This window comes from Ictalurus furcatus, chromosome 4 (assembly GCF_023375685.1).
Source record: "Ictalurus furcatus strain D&B chromosome 4, Billie_1.0, whole genome shotgun sequence".
In the NCBI taxonomy this organism is placed as follows: Eukaryota; Metazoa; Chordata; class Actinopteri; order Siluriformes; family Ictaluridae; genus Ictalurus; species Ictalurus furcatus.
Window position 1 is genome coordinate 5,893,598 of NC_071258.1, and position 18,025 is coordinate 5,911,622.

The following is an 18,025-nucleotide window of genomic DNA, read 5'->3' on the forward strand; positions in this document are numbered from 1 at the left end:
GAGAGAATAACTGAGGAGGAGAATAACTGAAGTTGATATGGTGGTCAAGATAAAGAAATGAAAAAAGGCACTGGTGACGAATAAGCTTGGATTTATAAAGTGTGACCTGTTGGAAAAGTAGAAAGTTAAAGTAAGAATGCAGATAAAGACTTGGGATGTTGGAAGTCAGAGTTTGAAAAGCTGGTGAGTCTGATAGAAGGAAGGGAGGAGAAGATTGGTGAGATTAGAGTGGATAAAGTAAGAACAGGCGGCAAAGTATAATACAGCTGCCTATAATCCGTAGAATCTTTTTTCCATACTGAAGACTGGAAGAAAGATTCTGAGTGATAGTTCCAGGAGGTGTTTGAAGGCAGAGGCAAATGTCAGGGATCCTGTGGGTACATGAGCCATATGATAGAGTTGTGTGTTGGTGGAGGGTTTGAGCTGTCTGGGTTAAAGAGAAATGGTGCTGGCTGAAGTGTGATGATTAGGTGGGCTTGCCAGAAAATGCTACGATCAGTTGTCAACTGTCAACATTTAAAAGCCTCCCACCATTAATTTTTCTCCATCTCCTTTCCCTGTGTGCTGCGAACAGGTAATTAAATGGCACGACTTCCAGCACATTATGATAGAACGCCACATTTCTGACATATACCAAAAGTAGCTGACTCTGTCTGACCCCCCTACCCTCCCAACCCCCTCTTGATGCATTTGGTGACAGATCAGTGTCAGGCTGAACACCTTGGTATCTGGAAAGGAAGGAAGAATAACTTATATGTCCATCAAATGCTGTGCTAAAGCTTCTGCAGCCGTCACACAGAAGGCTTAGTGTGTCACCTCATTAGAGTGTGACCTTGGGAGAACAAGACAGTTTGAAGAATCTGGGTATATTTAAATTCTGTTCAGTCAAAAATGCACACCTGCAAACCCCAAAGAGGTATAATGTGTAGTCCTGCCAAAGTGGCTGGGGAATGTGGGAACGTAATAAGGCAGTAAACAGTAAAAATCCTCACACAGCACATTTTCAATTACAAATTGCTTGTATAATGTCCCTCATGGAAATCATGAAATGTTTCCACATGGCTGAAATGGTCATTGTTGATCTGCTGCTGAGACAGTTTGAATGTGTTTTTGCACTGGCTGTTCAAACAAATAAACTGTTAAACCACTGTCTAATTAGCAATAGTGTTGGATTGGAAATTTTGCTGTATAGGCCTGTTTTAAACTTTTTTCCTCTCAAAGTTTTTGGCTTTTTTTGTTCTTTAAAAACTGAAAAGTGAAAGTGCTTTCAGTTGTACTTGTATATGTACTTGTCTGATGTTCGCTAAGCTGAAGATACAATGGTCATTTTTATTTCACATTAATGAACTCTGTTTAATTTGACAGAATGCAAGGGCGTCTAGTCAGAACATCTTTCAAGTCGGAAAATCATGGCAAGATGAGAGCGCTGGCTGAAAGATTACTAATGAGTTGAGGGAAGGTGGGCGGGGCTTTCAGTACTGGAGAATTCAAACCACCTACTCAACTGTCAGTCATTCCAGATTCATATGTTAATTGGCTAATCTTCTGTTTTGGGGGGGGGGGGTGTTAAGCCTGCTCTTTTGGTGTATCTTTAGTGATAACTGGTACCAGCGTATTGTGCATCGATGCGTAAATCCAGCACCATCAGCACTATTTCCGCTACTGTACCTACTGTACTGTACACAAACAAATTTTATTTGATATGCAGAATATATGTCGAGTGCATGTTCATCTTTGCCTGGGAGCAAAATGATTGCTCTGACTTGTAGACTGAGACAAGAAAAAAATTTATCCAGTCTTTGATGCTGCTAAAAAAAATGACCACATATTTATTTACCACATATGTAGTCTTTGAGTAAAGTGATGATATTTCCACTTCCTTTTTATTGGCTGTATGTGACTGTTAAGAGCAACAGTCTGAATGCATCTCCATTACATCAACTGTTGTAGTGGGCACTTTAAATGATGATGCGTGTCAAATGTGACTGAAATATGCGATACGCAACCTCGCCTGCTCCAACCATTAAGCAGGAGTACTTTCTGTATGTGTGATTACCTTCACTGTCAAGTCAAGCCCACACACACACACACACACACACACACACACACACACACACACACACACACACACACAGGGCAAGCAGGTCTTCATCGTATCAGCCCAGTACACCAGGTTGTGTGGCTGTGCTTCTGATAAATAGAAATGAAGCATTGGTGGTAAAGGCTAGACAGAAACTGTCCCTCTCTCTGAATAATGCATGACTCAGACAGCCCGAGACTAACCTGCTCACAGAGCTCACATTCTATTTACATGCAGACACAGTGCACAGAAGTGTGCTATAATGTGGAGGTCAAAATTAATTTGAGCAAAAGTTGTAGGGTCAGTTGTTCACCTGTGACGGCCGGGTGTTAACCTTAATCGTCCTCTGCACATCCAAATATCTTCTGTAAAAATTGTTCCAATTTATTTTAAAGTGCATTCACTCTAGTGAGTGATGAACAGTCTGGCAACCATTCATTCATCTTCACTAAGCACTGGTCAGAGTCACTGTGAACCCAGAACCTATCCGAGGGCTATTGGACGTCAGGCAGAAATACATCCTGGATGGGATGTCAGTCCATCGCAATGCACTAGGCACACTTATTCACGCCTAGGAGACAATTCAGAGTAGGAGGGAAGTACCTAGAGGTAATCCACAGAGCCACAATGAGAACATGCAAAACTCAACACAAACAGTAACCCGAGCTCAGGATCGACCTGGGAACCCTGGATCCTTTCACACTGCCAGGGATTTCTGAATTGATTCTAGCTTCATTGCTTCACTGATAGCACCGAGCTCATGCGATAGCCATCTACAAATGCAAATCTTTTTTTTGGTCCATAATTTATTTACATGTATTTCCCAGTACTTAATTACTGTTCGTATATGGTGAAGTTCTCACATTCTAACAAACATAAATAAAAATATCTGCTAAAGAGAAAGGGACATCTCTGTGGTGCCTTCTTGTCTTTAAATGGCAACTAAAACAAATAAGCACTAACATCCAGTCAATCATGGCAGTTTCCCAAAAGGATCACAAAGTGAAAATCTTCAGTGGGAGAGACAGTGTTCAGTGTGATGCTCGCTCTACCGTTTAACAATGATTTTGTGTACTGCTTTGGAGGGAATACTAAAAGGAATGGCTGTATTTGTTTACATTTCAAATTTCAAAAAGGTAGCTTGAGCTAACCTGCTAAATTCCATGAACATTTATTGTTAGCTAGTTTGTTTAATTGTACAGTTCAACACTAGATACTAGTGCACTAAGCGAACCCACAACAAAAGAGAGGTTTATCCAAGTGTGTAGTTTTTAAGCTATAAATCTCAACAATTTTCCCCCCTATCTCAACTGTCTAATGAGAACGAAAGATCGATAACATTTCAAATATCACGAATTCCCCCTTTCTGCTGATTGCGAATTTTACGTTTGGTTTACGGTGCCATTTAAATTGGTTTTGTTCTGATTCTGGTCCTCTCTCCACCCCTGTCCTGTCATTGTTCTGTTCCCTAATTGTGTCCTCCATTCAGCCCTTAGGTAGTTTATAGTCTATTTCTACCCTGTTGTTCCTTTGTCTTGTTGCAAAGTCTACCCTGTATCCCAATTGGCATACTATCCATACTAAATAGTATCCGAGATTAGAATTTAAAAATGTCTCAGATTGTAGTATGTTGAAATGAGTATGTCAAACGTGCCCGTATGGTTTTTTTTTTCCTGGGAAGTGGGGATCAATGGATACTTTTTTCAGCTAATATTGCCTACAACTCGTTGCGAGTAGGAGGAGGAGTTTTGTGACTGTTTGCTTTGCCGAATTCAAGAATGCGTTTTAGAAAGGTGTAAATGAAATGTGGAAAAATAAATCAAGAAAATTATCAATTAAATTCGATAGTATAAATTATATAAGCAATAATGGAAAAGGCTGAAATGCACAAAAAGAGTACATACAAAAAGAGTACATACTTTTAGTACATAGTATAAGTATGCCAACTGAGAAGCAGGGCTAGTTTCTTTGTGTCCTTGCCATTGATTCTTGTACAGCTTCCTGGCTTTCACCCTCACTCATGTTTTCATTGTTGATTTATGAACTATCCTTGTTTACTCCTGTCTGCCTGTGATTTGAACCCCATTATAGATTATGCCAATGATTTATGGATTTTCCCCAAATACACAACACATGACTGATTATGTAATTACTGATGTGTATAAATAATACAATGTCCTAGGATACCCCAGTAGGAGCTTCTTTTAAAATAAGTGAATAGTGCATTAACGAGACAAAGTATGAGTAAAATCAGTGCGTTGTCACTTACCTGTATAAGCACAGGAAGAAATATAACTTTAGTTGCCTACAGTCTCATCATTGATGTCTATTATTATCGTTATTTATGTTCAAGTGCCAGCTGTGCTATTAGGGAAACAGCAGTGTTCTTATTTTCTCTTTCACGCTGCAGTGTAGCCAATTAGGCATCGACTGGCCAAAACAACACCATGCTTTGATATGTTTTTCTCTAACTCATCTCTGCGTTCATTTAGGAAGCATGATCAATACTGCCAACGCTACAGAGAGTCCAATAAAATGTGGCAAATGTAATTCAATTGAATTGATTGCTCTGTTTAACTATTTTTTTTTTTTTTTTATCTTTGCACAGAAATACATCTCAGCTTTACATTTAGCTTTCTATAATCAATAGCATACTGTAGTTTTGTGCTTTGGTCTTGTTCTTAAGTCCTAACTCAACCCACCCCCCTCCCCAAAATTTCTTTCTCTCAGGATGATTCCAGCCTCATACAAGCTGTTTCAGTTGAGTGACCTGGCCTCTGCACGGGACTACGATCTCTGTGTCTTGGCCGTTTATGATGATGGAGTCACTGCCCTCACAGCTACACGCCTCGTCGGCTGCGTGTCATTCAGCACTGAGCGTGAGTACCACCACTGCCGCTCGCTCCATGACCAATTCCTGGGTGGCACCATGATCATCGTCATTGGAGGCATCATCGTGGCCTCTGTGCTCGTCTTCATCTTCATCCTGCTAATGAAGTACAAGCTTCACAGCCAGCACTACAAGCAAAAGGCAGAGCATGTCAGCAACGTGTGTTCACAGACCAACGGCGGCCAGCAAGGAGCGGCGTCTAACCCTCCACCACCCCGCTCGTCCTCTTCCTCCGCTTCGGCAAGTAAACCATCCATCCTTCTCAGTCAGGAGAGGCCAGAGAGTTATGGTGCTCAGGAGGGAGGCTATGGGGCACTCAAAGGCACCACAGTGGTGGACTTAAATCCAGAATATGGCAAGTCATTCAAAGAAGAAGACTCAGTATCGCAATAACACAGGGTCAAATCCCACCCCTTCACCCTCTCCTCCTCCTTCCCATCTTCTGTTGTTTTTTTGTTTTTTTTTTCTGGTGCTGGGGTGTCTCTGCCTTACAGAGGATTTCCTCATGTCCAAGGTAAGATGTGTTTCTGTGATTTGTTTGCTAAGCAGTAGCATCAGAGCAAAATAAAAGTTTAGGATTTTATTTTTATTTCTTTAGTAGTAGATCAAGGATGTGTCAAATATTGGCCTGCCATGAGTTATAACCAGCCCACGAGGTCAAATAATCAATACACATTACTTACCATGTTTGTTTGTTTTTTGGGGGGTTGGGGGGTCTATACTTTATATGTCTCCTCATTCTTGCTTCTAGATCGTGAATGAACCAATCTGAATCGCCCGACATTCTTCCAGGGAGCTAACATTAAATGCGGCATTCAACAAAGAATGGGCTGCAAAACACTTTCTTTAAGGTTTACCAAAAATGCAATACCAGTCAGCAGGCATACTAACTATGCTAGCAAACAGTCATGAAAGGAACGGTCTAATAAAGCATCCGAACAAGCTGCTAGATTACTGTCTCTGGGGGGGGGGGGGGGGGATTCCACCCTTCTACTATCCCTGAGGCAATCCAACACAAAGCAAGCTACTTGCGTCCATATAAATGACTAAACACAGCAAGATGTTAAGTTTTTGAAGAAGTGAATGATGAAAACCGCAGATTTTCTTTGAAGACATCGAGAGCAAATTTGTATTGATAAGTTTATCACGCAGTTACCGGTTTTGCTGAGGTAATCGAAGAACAGTTGGCTTCCGAGCTGAACAAGACAGTTGGGAACTACCAGGGCTGTTAAATTGTATTGGCTGAAAGTACTGATGCTTGAAAAAAAAAAAAAAAAAGAAGTGATCAGCTGCCAATATCATTAATCATGAGGCCTTCTGGGCGAGTGTGCTTCTCTCGGTGGGAACATTTAACTGATAAGTGTGAAGTGCATTTTAAATTTACATAAGGCAGCGTTTATCTGTAATAGCGATAGACATGACCTGTTATACCATTTCAAATTTACATATGGGCCACGAGCTTGAGATTTCAAATGCTATAGCAAGTTGCTTCTGATTGATCGATTTCCTGCCATATTTTACACTTCAACATGAGCAGCATAGCAAAGAAGGAGAGTTTCTCTCTTTTTAATTTGCTCTTCAAATGGAGACACATGCTTGAGTAGACACATGAATATTTTTTCTCACTTGTAAAGGTAATGAGTCCTCAATCAATATTTGTAATAATTACTGTTCGTTATTAATAATACAATACAAAAAAGAAAAGAAAAGAAGTTTTCTAGGCACCTGCATGTACTGGCATATTATGTCCCTTTGTTATGATTATGCCTGCTGGAGAATAGCAAGCATATTCTTTGCAAAGGGTTAGCAATGCAAGTAAGTATCTGCATGAAGCGGGGGGGGGGGGGGGGGGGGGGGGGTGTATGTGAATAAGCTTTACATCGCAGCATTACAGCTCCACAAAGGAAATGATGAAAATCCCTCCATTTGAGCTGCTGCTGCTGCCTCGGCCCCCGCCTACATGTCTAAGTGCTTGTGGGAATAAGCAATCATGATAAAAATCACAAATCTCTCACAGCACATAAACGCATACAGAGAGCTAGGGATGCTGGCGAAGAATAAGTTTCCCACTTGGCTTGCCACTCGTCCACCTGCTGGCTTCTCTCCTCCTTTCTGGGAAACCAATTACCAGTGCCCTGACCACCCTAGAGACATTAGTTTTTTATTTTAGTTGTAGCTCTGTTGCAGCTAAGAGACCATTCTCCTCCACATCTACACTGCTTGAGCTTGAATGGAGCTCTGAGTTTGACTGGAAGGCTGGGTTGCTTTTGCTTTTTTTGGGGTTGAGAAAGGATAATGGCTGTTAGTTGAGTCTTTTGACCTTCCACATTACCGCTTTCTGAAGGAGCCAGGTCCATTTAGCATTGGTGCGTAGCCCAGGAGGGCCCTCTCAGGGAATTGGCTTCCACAGAAGTGCATCTGTGGAGGGCATGAAGTGGACTTAAGATGGTGAAATAGGTGGTTCAGTTATGAAACCATGCCTTTTACTGACAGAAATGAATTCTAGCATGACTGACAGGTAAAGGATGTCAGGTTCAGTCAGGGTCATGATCTGAGGGAAGGAGAAATTTCAAAAACTGTGCCTGGCTGCTGAAAATCAATGAACGACAGTCATATTCGCGGAGTGATTTATTATGTGGACAGAGTTAAAGAGAGTTTTGAGTTTCTTTTGCATTTCACAGGGTTAGCAGGTTCAGAGGTTTAAATACGTGTCCTTTTAGGAATTTGCTTTGCAGTTTAAGATTTAAGAAAGATGACCATCATCAAATAATACTGCCTTCTGTATGTATTTTCACTGTGTAGCTGCCATAAATTAATAACTTGAATGCAATGGGGAAAATGGATGAATGGATCACTGTGTTCTCCAGCACACCTGGAAGGGATTTTCATTTCTATCTCAGACTGAAAAAGAGAAGGTAGATAGAGAGGGCATTGCAAAAGAGCTGCAGGATGATGGGGAAAAAGTCATGAAGGAAGAAAATCATATGATGCAGGAGATAAGGAGGCATTATGATATGGAGGGGAGAATGTGACGATAAAGGGTGAGAGAGGTCGTACAGGCAGAGCAGAAGGGGTAAAGCCATCGAGTTGAGGAGATATGGAGACAAATGGACTAATATTTAAGGTGAAGTCCCACTGTGAGAAAGATGTGGAATGGGGGGGTAATTACTATTGTTTGTGTGCCGTCTAAAGTGGGCCACAATCTCCTCACTGTCTCCCTACCAACAGCACTTCCCACCCAGAATCCCTCCTGACTGCAGCAGCACTAAAAATAGCTAACTGAAGAGGGCTTAGTGCTGGCTTGCTGTTGCCTGCAGATAGCTACCAGCATGAAAACCCTTTCTCTGCTCTTGCATTGTTAACTCAGCACTTTGAAATGTATGAATGGCTTTCCCCGTAGTAAGTACTGATTGATAATAAGGGTTGAAGCTAATGAAGGTGGTTTAGGGGAAGCATACCGTTTATCATAGGCTTGTTTAGTGGCTGCTTCGTCAGCTATTCCTGCCTGGAAAAGTTGTGTGTAATTGAACTAAAGTTGTGTGTAGCTGAGCTAAAGATTCCTGCCTGATTTAGAAGTTTCAGTAAGGCTGATTCATGTGCGTATGTTGATAAATGCTAGTCACACAAAATTATTTAACATGACCAATGAGAGTGTCTCCTAAGAGTGCTGTGCACTAAATCTTCCAGTAATGCAGCTCAGCCACTGCAGCGTGTCTGCTATAACAGACCTGCCCTAACTCCTCCACTTCTCATATGGAAGCATTTCTTTTGTCATAACTCACTTACTATTCTGATTAGACTTAATTTGTAGAGTTCTTCTGGATTGTTTTCTTTCCGTTGATGAATATGAAACAGCTGCGTTTTCATTCGATTTGTGTGCATGATCAGGGGCGTAACCTGGCCCGGGCATTCGGGGCTGTTGTTCTGAAGATTTTTTCTTCAGCCCCGAATAATTCTCCACTTAGAGCCGTTTGTAACTTTGTAACTGAAAGTCAGTAAAAGAAAATGGCAGTGTTGTAATATTGTATCTTCAGTGAATGGAGTTTTGTATTTTATCTTAAGTGAATGGAGGCAAGACCAATCAGACAGGGTTTCCAGGAAAATATGTGGAAATACTTGTTTCTTATTGGCTGACGGGTCTCAATTCTGTTCAATGCTAGCTCACACAGTCAGTCAGTGTGAGGGGGAAAATGGATATACATAGATTTTTTTTTTTACCAGTAAATGGGTTGAAACTGAAACACTTACATCCTCTCATGCTGAGCCGGGAATACAAGGTCTGTAATTTGCATGGCACTGTAGCAGCTAAACCCATACAATAACAGCTTAGTTGTGCCTCCCCTCGGCCAGTGACACTAAACTAGCCTAGTCCCGTGTTAGATACCAAAAAGTTTTAAATTTTATCAGTCTGGTAGTCTTGCAAAAGCAAGTTTTATGATAAATCTAACTTTTTGTCTGATCATACATTGACAGCTAAGTTACCACAGATTCCATAAAACAAAACTGTAGGCTACTAGCTGAGCTGATAACAGCCTATTTAGAAGTATGTTTATAAAAGTTTTTTGATTGAGAAGAATCTGGGCTCAGCCCCGAATGATTAACAATCCAGTTAACGTCCCTTGTGCGTGATTGAAATAAATAAGTGATATTAGTGAGTCTCCTTTTAAAACATTTACACAAACTCTGCTCTTCTAGGACATGAATGTTTTTTTTTTTCCCAAACTCACTGGATTTTCACAGAAATACTGCTTGTGAAAATGCTCCACCGAATGATTTCCAGCTTGATAAATGAGGCCCAAGGTTTTTAGCATGCTGAATTTACCTTCCATATGCTGCTCATTCGCAGATCTGTTGAGTCATGCATATTTATGAAAGGCTTCAGCAGAACTCTGGGACGAACTGCAGGGATGAAAGTGGACAGTCAACTGTTGTTGTAAATATTGAATTATATTTTTGACTCGATGGCATGTTAGATGTCATGTTAGAAAGACGCATCTGAAGGATGTGATGTAAATGCTAAATAATAAACGATGAGGTAAATTTTCTAGATATATTTAAATTTTAGTTGAGATTTTGTTTTGAGTTGTCTTACCACAAACTGTGCAATGATTCATGTTGTTTTCAGGAGACAGCTGTCTCTAACACCTTTATTTCTTGTCCTCCTAGGCAAACTCAGTCTAGAGGGAAAATTAAATTGCCTGGGATTGGAACCAATAAGAGGAGGAGAGGTGGGTGGAAGCCAGTAACTGTTTTCAGTCCCTTATGCAAGCTTCAAACAATGGATATTAATGAGCCTGTTTGGAGCATATGGGCAAAATGTTGTCCTACACCAAGGCCATCACTCTTAGAGAAAATAATATGAAAATATGACCATCACTATTGGACAAGTGAACGCATCACTAATGGAATCTGTTGCTACTCTTTCACAAACCTGTGGAAACTAAATGGACACCATGATTCATTCATACTATTCAGTCACCATAGGATGTCCAGGCTGCAGCAAATGCAGAGTCAAAGGAATGTTCTGAAATATTTCACATTTCTGAATGGAATGTGAAATGTTTCCATTTGATGCGTAACGCTCTGTGGAAATCCAATATTCACACAGGCCATTGAAGTACAGGCATGCTGATAGAAAGTATCCATTTTGGTGTACTTTTGGGGCACTTTATGATATTCCACTCTTCTACTCTCTCTCAATCACTCTGACTTTTCTCCCTTTTAAAGGGAACTGGACATTGGACATTTATTCAACTGGTAATCAGGCATGGTTGTACATGTGCATCGGAGATTCTTTAAAACAAAAAAAAAAACAAAAAAAGACATCACCAGAGTTTTCTTAGTCACCATGCACTGATGCATTTATATTTCACATATATCAAAGAGTAAAACAACATTTTAAGAGCCCAGACACTGACTTTCATAGACATTTAAGATCACATCCAATACAAAAACAGGCCTCTTCGAAAGGTTGCCTGATGAAATAAATACTGTTTCTTTTTTTTTTTTTCCCTCCTCCAATTAACTGTGTATGTATTTGTATGTGAGGTAAACCTTCAGCCATCTCTGATTTGAATTACACGTGAAAATAATAGTCCTCGGATGGAATTTTATGCTTTCATAGATACTACATGTGGATTTATAAAGAAATAAAGTATTTTTCTTCTAAATGTGTGAAATTTTTTTTCCCCTGTCTGTCTTCATATATAATAAAAGTTTATTCTTATATTTCTGACAAATGATCGGGTGGAAAAAGAAATTACACGCAAGTCAAAGTATAGATCATTTAACAAACTTTTAAATGTACTCCATTATTAAAAAGTAAAACGTACACGATGAAATTATGTTCGTCATATTTTTGTTTTTTGTCTTTTATGTGAAGAGCACTTTTTATTGCTTGTTTAAAACCTTTTGTTTTACAATTTAAAGCGACTTTACCATTTTGCCTAAAAGACATCAGTTAAGCTCTTTAAATTCAAATTTGCTGGTCATATGCATGACTAAACCCTATGTAGTTTAATAATGAATGAATTTGAAGTGAAATATTCTGTAAGTACCAAATACTCACCATTACCTAGAATTTGACTTGCTATCTAGGCAATTTATGTTAGCTACTGAAATTGCTAATATCTGGTTAGACTAGCATAGAAGAAAACATGCTAACTTAGTTAAATATATGCAGTTAATGTTAACAAATTAGTGAAACTTACCTGAACAGGCTTTTTCCAAGTAAGTGGAGTTCATGCGTTGTAGGGATTATTAAAATGAGATACCTCTTTATACTGTATATACACAAGTCTTAGTCCAGTGTATTGAAACATTTTACTGAGGTATGACCAAGGGATTCATCCTCAAGTTTCACACTGCAGTTTGGTGGTTTATCCACCTTCAGATGCACACAGGTAGCTATATCGCTAAATCCAGTACATTGTGTAGTATGTGTAGCCACAACAGATGATGAAATGGCATGATTCTTGATAGTTTATTCTTCATTGATGAACTTGATTGGATGCTAAATTGAAACCATTAGATTGATTATATATATATATATTGTACAGTCATTGGCTGGATGAGAGAAGACAAGACCTTTTTAAGTTGTATTGAATATTTGAATAAAAACGTAAGGAGTAAAAAGTACGTACGTTTTTTTTTTCTTTCTGTTCAAACGTAAATAAGTAAAAGTACGAATATTCAGTTTTAATAGCACTCAAGTAAAGTATAAATGTAAGTGTCCACCCCAAATACAACTCGTGTATTTTTTTTAAACTTTCTTTTTCTTGTACTGCGGTTAGCTCATTTTTACCAATATTCATACACAATTGCATATTTTTCATGCCTCATTTAGATCAGAAATAATTGTGTATTGCTTTAGGTCATATTAGGCTTTGAAGACACTATGTCTCAGACAACCAGGCGCAAAAATCCTCCTTAATAATCCATTTAATCCCTGAAAATGGCCTCGTCCCATTAGAAACATTTTAAAGGGTGTTTTACTCTTTAGAGCACCCTGTGAATATTATTTAAAGGCTTTTACAGACCATAAATAATTTATGGCTGAAGGGAGTGAAATGTTATATGGGTGGATTAAAGGGGCAATGAGGCAATGATTGGTTTCACCACATGATGTCACTACTCACCCTGTCTGTGTCACTCCACTGCCCCACTGCTGCGCTGCACTTTTTTTTTTTTTCTTTTCAGGATGTTGCTAGAATGTGAAATGATCTATTAATGCATTTCATTAATTCATTTTTAGGCAAAACTAACAGATGGTGGTTTAACTCTTGGTCTCTTGAAGGATTTAAGTAGAGAATATGAAAATGCATGCTGGGATTTCATTTCCAAATGTATTCTGCTTAAAGCTGTTAGAATGCAACATAGAGCCCTTATTTCACTGTTTCTGTTTCGTTACGTAGCCTGCTACTACAGCTAACATAAAGGTAGGGAAAGCCAGCATCAGTTAAGGATTGTTATGCCCAAGGGAAAAAGTTGTCCTTGACCCAGGAGGTGTGAGGAGATATCAGAGACTCTGTATACACCTGGCTGTGTTATGCATCTTATGTCTGTTTTGTTTGACAAGAGTTACATTACATTTCATTTATCTTCATAAACTAGTGATGGTAAGATCAGATCATTTTACTGACTAGGATGTTTGAATCTCATTCAGCAAAATGAATGAAACTGTATTCAAGTCATTTCGTTCATTTTGTTCATTTGAGCAGAATGAAATTAAATTGTTACATTTTCAATCGACACAGACTCCCCCAACAAACTTTGATCATATTCCAAATAAGGAAAAAATGATAATGCAGCCAATGACAAATTATGAGAAACAGAAACGAATATTTCACCACTCAGTTGGGCCTTCTGGTCACGTGACAAAAGAATGAACAACTCAGACTGATGCATGCTATGTACAGGAAACAGAAATGATTAGTTCACCTCCCGAGTCTTCTGTTCTGAGTCGTTCGATCTTTTGTCACACATCACCCGCTTAGGCTATATACAGGAAACAGAAATGATTCAATGGAGAAGAGTAGGTAAACTAATCATTTCTATTTCCTGTACAGAGCCTATGAGGTTTTCATGTTACAAATGAATGAAAGGATGTTGCGCACAAAATGAACAAATCACTCTCTGAGACAACTCGTTATTCCAGAGTCATATAAGAAATTCAAACAAAATGAATGAATCGTTCATGAATGACCCATCACTATCATGTTCTGCTTTATTTTGGTCAGGGTTCCGGTGGATCCCAGGAACACTGGGCGTGAAGTGGAAATACATCCTAGATGGGATGCCAGTCCATCGTAGGACACCTTGCAAACACATGTCCTCGCAGTCACAACATTGGACCAGCAGCTTCTTGTTGTTCCAGTTGTAGTAATGGAAAATGTGTTTGCTGCATTAAAAATCATGGTGTATTTGATATCTGGAAAGCATAGGTTGCAGACATAAGGTTTTGGGAGCAGATGCATTTCTGAGAGATCACTGCATTTAGATTACATCAGCCTACACTCCTGTACAGGCAGGCCTCCTGTGGTGGTTTGATTTCTATCTGCTTAAATCAGTGCTTTTACAGCTGCATTAATACAGTATGTGGACATATATCCCTATCCGGATATAACCTTTATACTCAACGACTGGATGTAAACAGTGCCAGGGGTGCAATCCATCTGTCATCCTCATCAGACTCATAGTTCCCTGATTGTATATTTATCCTAGCTCATCATTTAGGAAGCATTTTAATAGGAAGTCCTCACTGACAGCTAATTCAGTCTCTTAAATGTGAAATACTCCATGTTTACTGTGACTGTCTCACAGATTGGCAGTCTTTAGCGATCTGAGAACTAAATAAGCAAGTTCACGATATCCTATCCAGCTCAAGTCCTGCACAGGCCTCTGTATCAGAATACATTAACACGCTAATCTGATTCCGGCGTGTTATGCCATCGAATCGCAGATGGTCAAACACTCAATTTGGCACAATTCAGACACAGATTTGTTGTGTCAGCTCAGCTGTGTGCTCACGTCAAACTTTTTTTTGCTTTCTACCCAGCCTTCCCGTAGATTTTATGTGCCAAGACTGAGAAATGTGTGCCTGGAAAAAAAAAAGTGCATATTTTATGTTCTGAGTTCTGATATGATGATGACCCTCTTCATCGGTTTTGCATTCATTAATTCAGTTGCACTACAAGAGTCGTAAAACGAGCTATAATTGCCACAGCTGCTGTATTGTCCCTCATTAAGAGGAGAGGGAGTGAGGACCGCGCACAGCTTCCGGCAACGTTCTGATCAAATCCTGTTAAAAGCTTACACTGAAATCAAATCCGTCTGTCCTAAGCAGAGTACTGAAGCTGATAGAAATGTTTGATACCTTGGTGTTGATTGAGTTTCTTTGTCTGTGATTCAAAAATTGTTTCATTTTGGATTTAATTACAAAGCAGAAATGAAGATCACATGATGCGGTTGATGGAATTGAATTACTGCAATAATACACAACACAAACACACATGCAGAGCACTTCGTGCTGTTTTTCATGTGAATATTTCAATCTTTCAAACACCACTAGTGAAAGTGATTTCTAATCAGCATAAAGAGGTACATATTAGCATTTCAGCATAGTCTGTGCATCCCAAATACTGTTCATATGGGACTTATGTAATATCTCTGGATGTGAGTGATGACCCACTTAGCTCTCTCTCACATGGATTCTCACCCTGTCCTGTTTTTACTTTACCAGAAACCTTCCGTATGGCTGGTTGAATATGTCCACGTGAATAAACAGGAAAATAATCAAATCCAGAGTGGTAACAGTCATTGTACTTCGCCTTGGGCTGCATTACATCACCCTGTCATTAATTATTTTCCTATAACAGCTTTGGGTTTAAACGGTCCAACCTGGCCTTGATGTACTCAGCTAGTTTTATGGCTTGGCTTGCAAATTTTGTTTACAAATGTGTTTTCATGGATGTTACTCTTTTTTTGTGTGTGTCTGTCCATATGAGTGTTTAGCTAGCTACCTATCAAATCATAAATTACACATACCACAACATTCCACAAATATATATATATATATTTATATATATATATTTGTGGAATATATATATATATATATATATATATATATATATATATATATATATATATATATATATATATTCATTTTGACATTGTTTTTGCAAACAAAGTCTCATATTAAGTGATTTAAAATAATTTTGATGTTTCCATACTACGGTTTCCTCCCCCAGTCCAAAGACATGCATTGTAGGCTGATTGGCATCTCTAAATCATAGTGTGTGAATGGGTGTGCGATTGTGCTCTGCCATGCTTTGGCACCCTGTCCAGGGAATCCCTCGCCTTGTACCCTGAGTTCCCTGTGATATGCTCCAGACTTCCCGTGACCCTGTGTAGCATAAGTGGTACAGAAAATGGATGGATGGATGGATGGATGGATGGGTGGTTGGGTGGTTGGATGGATAGATTTTTCCATGACTACCTCACATAACCTCTGCCATGCCAGAACAAAACCCTGGTTGGGAAACCTGTGTATCAATTTTATGTATCAACATGTGATACATAACCCTGTAGATCAACATGTGAAACTCCACGTAGACAGTAATCCAAGCTCAGGACTGAACTGACTCTGTATAAAAGCAGCTAAATTTGAGAAGAAATCCTTGATATGTTCATTGTTAAGACAAATGGACAAAATGCTCTAGCATGTTCCACCTAATGTAAATTAGTTCCTTGGTTCCTTGGTTGAGTACAGCATGTCTTGTTAGTCTTTGCCTTTATTGCTTTTCAGAACTATATGAAGTTCACTTTCCATCCTTTTGCTTGAGCATTGGGGCCTCTCACAGAGCTAATGGCTTTGGCAGCCACATACACTTCTTCAGTGAAGGAGCATGTGTTCAGCCATCATTTGTATTGCCTTTGGCCTGCGTAATCACTCCATCATGCAATCTCTCCTGATGCTGTTTCCTTTGCAGGCAGTGCCTTGTTTGGCTCATGCCCTAGAACCATGTTTCAATTACATGTAAGTGCTACTTTACCTTATTGCTTATTAATTGTTTCCTCTGATTAATCCAAACATTGTATTAATTGACAGTACGCCTTCCTCCTTACGTGAATGAGCATTAGATGATGTGTTCATCTTTTTCATTTTTTGTTTCCCCTCTGAGTGCATCTGGAGTGTGTTAGAGCTCTTCTTCCATCAGCAAATGCCAGCATCATGGCCTCCTCAGCACCAGAACCTACAGCTGTCGACATCACACATGTTTGGAGCCAATATGGCCTTCAGGTCAGGTGCCAACTTTTCATTTTCTGTCAGCACTTCTCTGGCACACAGTTTGACAGCAGTGTTCTAAATATGATATTTTGACTCTGAATGAATGCATGACGGTAGTCCTGTGCAGTGACATGATGCTGATGTGGAACTGCAAGTAATAATTATAACTAGACCAGGCAAACATACTTTGTATCAAACTATAGCCTGCCAATAGGACATTGGAGACGTTGTTCATATCACCACAGCAACAAGTGATGCGTCAGTTTGAAAATTGCTGGCCAATACCAACATCAGCCACTCATTTCAAATATACTGTATATATAGACTGATATTGTTGTTGATAGTTTAGTGGTTCTAGTTTTGTCAAATTTGTCTACACTTACATGTGTTTACACCACACCCACACAATGCTAATAATTTGTTTTTCATGACAATTCATCAGATGTGTCCAACTCAAGGTGCATATCGTACCATTCTACCCTACAGCCACCTTAATATACATACTCTACCATAGTATTTAACAAAATCCCTAACTAAAATAGGTTTTCAACCTAGACTTAAAGATTGAGACTGAGATTGTGTCTGAGTCCCAAACACTAATTTGAATATCTACTATAGCTATTGCACCGTTAGGTCAAAGCAGATGTTTTAGATCATAATAGACCAAAACTTCACTCAGGTACTGTGGACTGAGACCATTCAGTGCTTTATAGATCATTAGTAGTTTTGGAATTTTACTGGTTGTTCATGTAGTGTGAATAAAATAGAGGCATTATGGTCACACAAGGACTCTCGCTGCTGCATTCTGGATTAACTGGAGCTTGTTTATGCATGTTCTGGAACATCCAGACAGCAAGGTGTTAAGAATAGTGCGATTTGCTCTATTTGCATAAATAGTGGCCTGTATTTTGCACTTTTAGGTAGAAATAGTCCAAATTGCATATTCATTAATGCAAACATTTAAATCAGGGTCCAAGTGTACAATTATCCCCTGGGGCGTCTGAGCATGTTTAAACAATATGGGCCCATCTATCAATTATTGAAAAAAAAAGCCTCTTCATAAGCTTGGGTGATGCTTTGCATATGCAGCTAATCCATGTAGTAGTGTGTAAGAAAAGACATAATGAACTGAAAGAAAAAAAATAATCACCAAGAACACCAGGTTTTGAACTCTGCAAGCAACTCTTGATCTTGTTGGTCACTAAGCTTAATGAAAAGCATTCCAATACTGGCAGGTCTAGCAAGATAAGGTGAGAGAATCTTGTGG

At 39.3% G+C, this 18,025-nt stretch overlaps 1 protein-coding gene across 5 annotated transcripts in view; it reads left to right on the forward strand.

Annotated features, from left to right (window-relative positions):
- Positions 1–17,279, forward strand: part of si:cabz01090165.1 (uncharacterized protein LOC100333421 homolog) — a 181,925-nt gene extending 164,646 nt beyond the window's left edge. For 3 of the 5 annotated variants that reach the window (XM_053622634.1, XM_053622636.1, XM_053622635.1), the window contains one exon: positions 4,811–6,253. In XM_053622634.1, the coding sequence (XP_053478609.1) occupies positions 4,811–5,363 (553 nt within the window). In that variant the 3' untranslated portion in view covers positions 5,364–6,253. Of the gene's footprint in view, positions 1–4,810; positions 6,254–10,136; positions 10,225–16,459 lie in introns of those variants that run through there. The other 2 variants (XR_008385684.1, XR_008385685.1) reach the window with 2 other exon arrangements.
- The last annotated feature ends 746 nt before the right edge of the window (positions 17,280–18,025 follow it).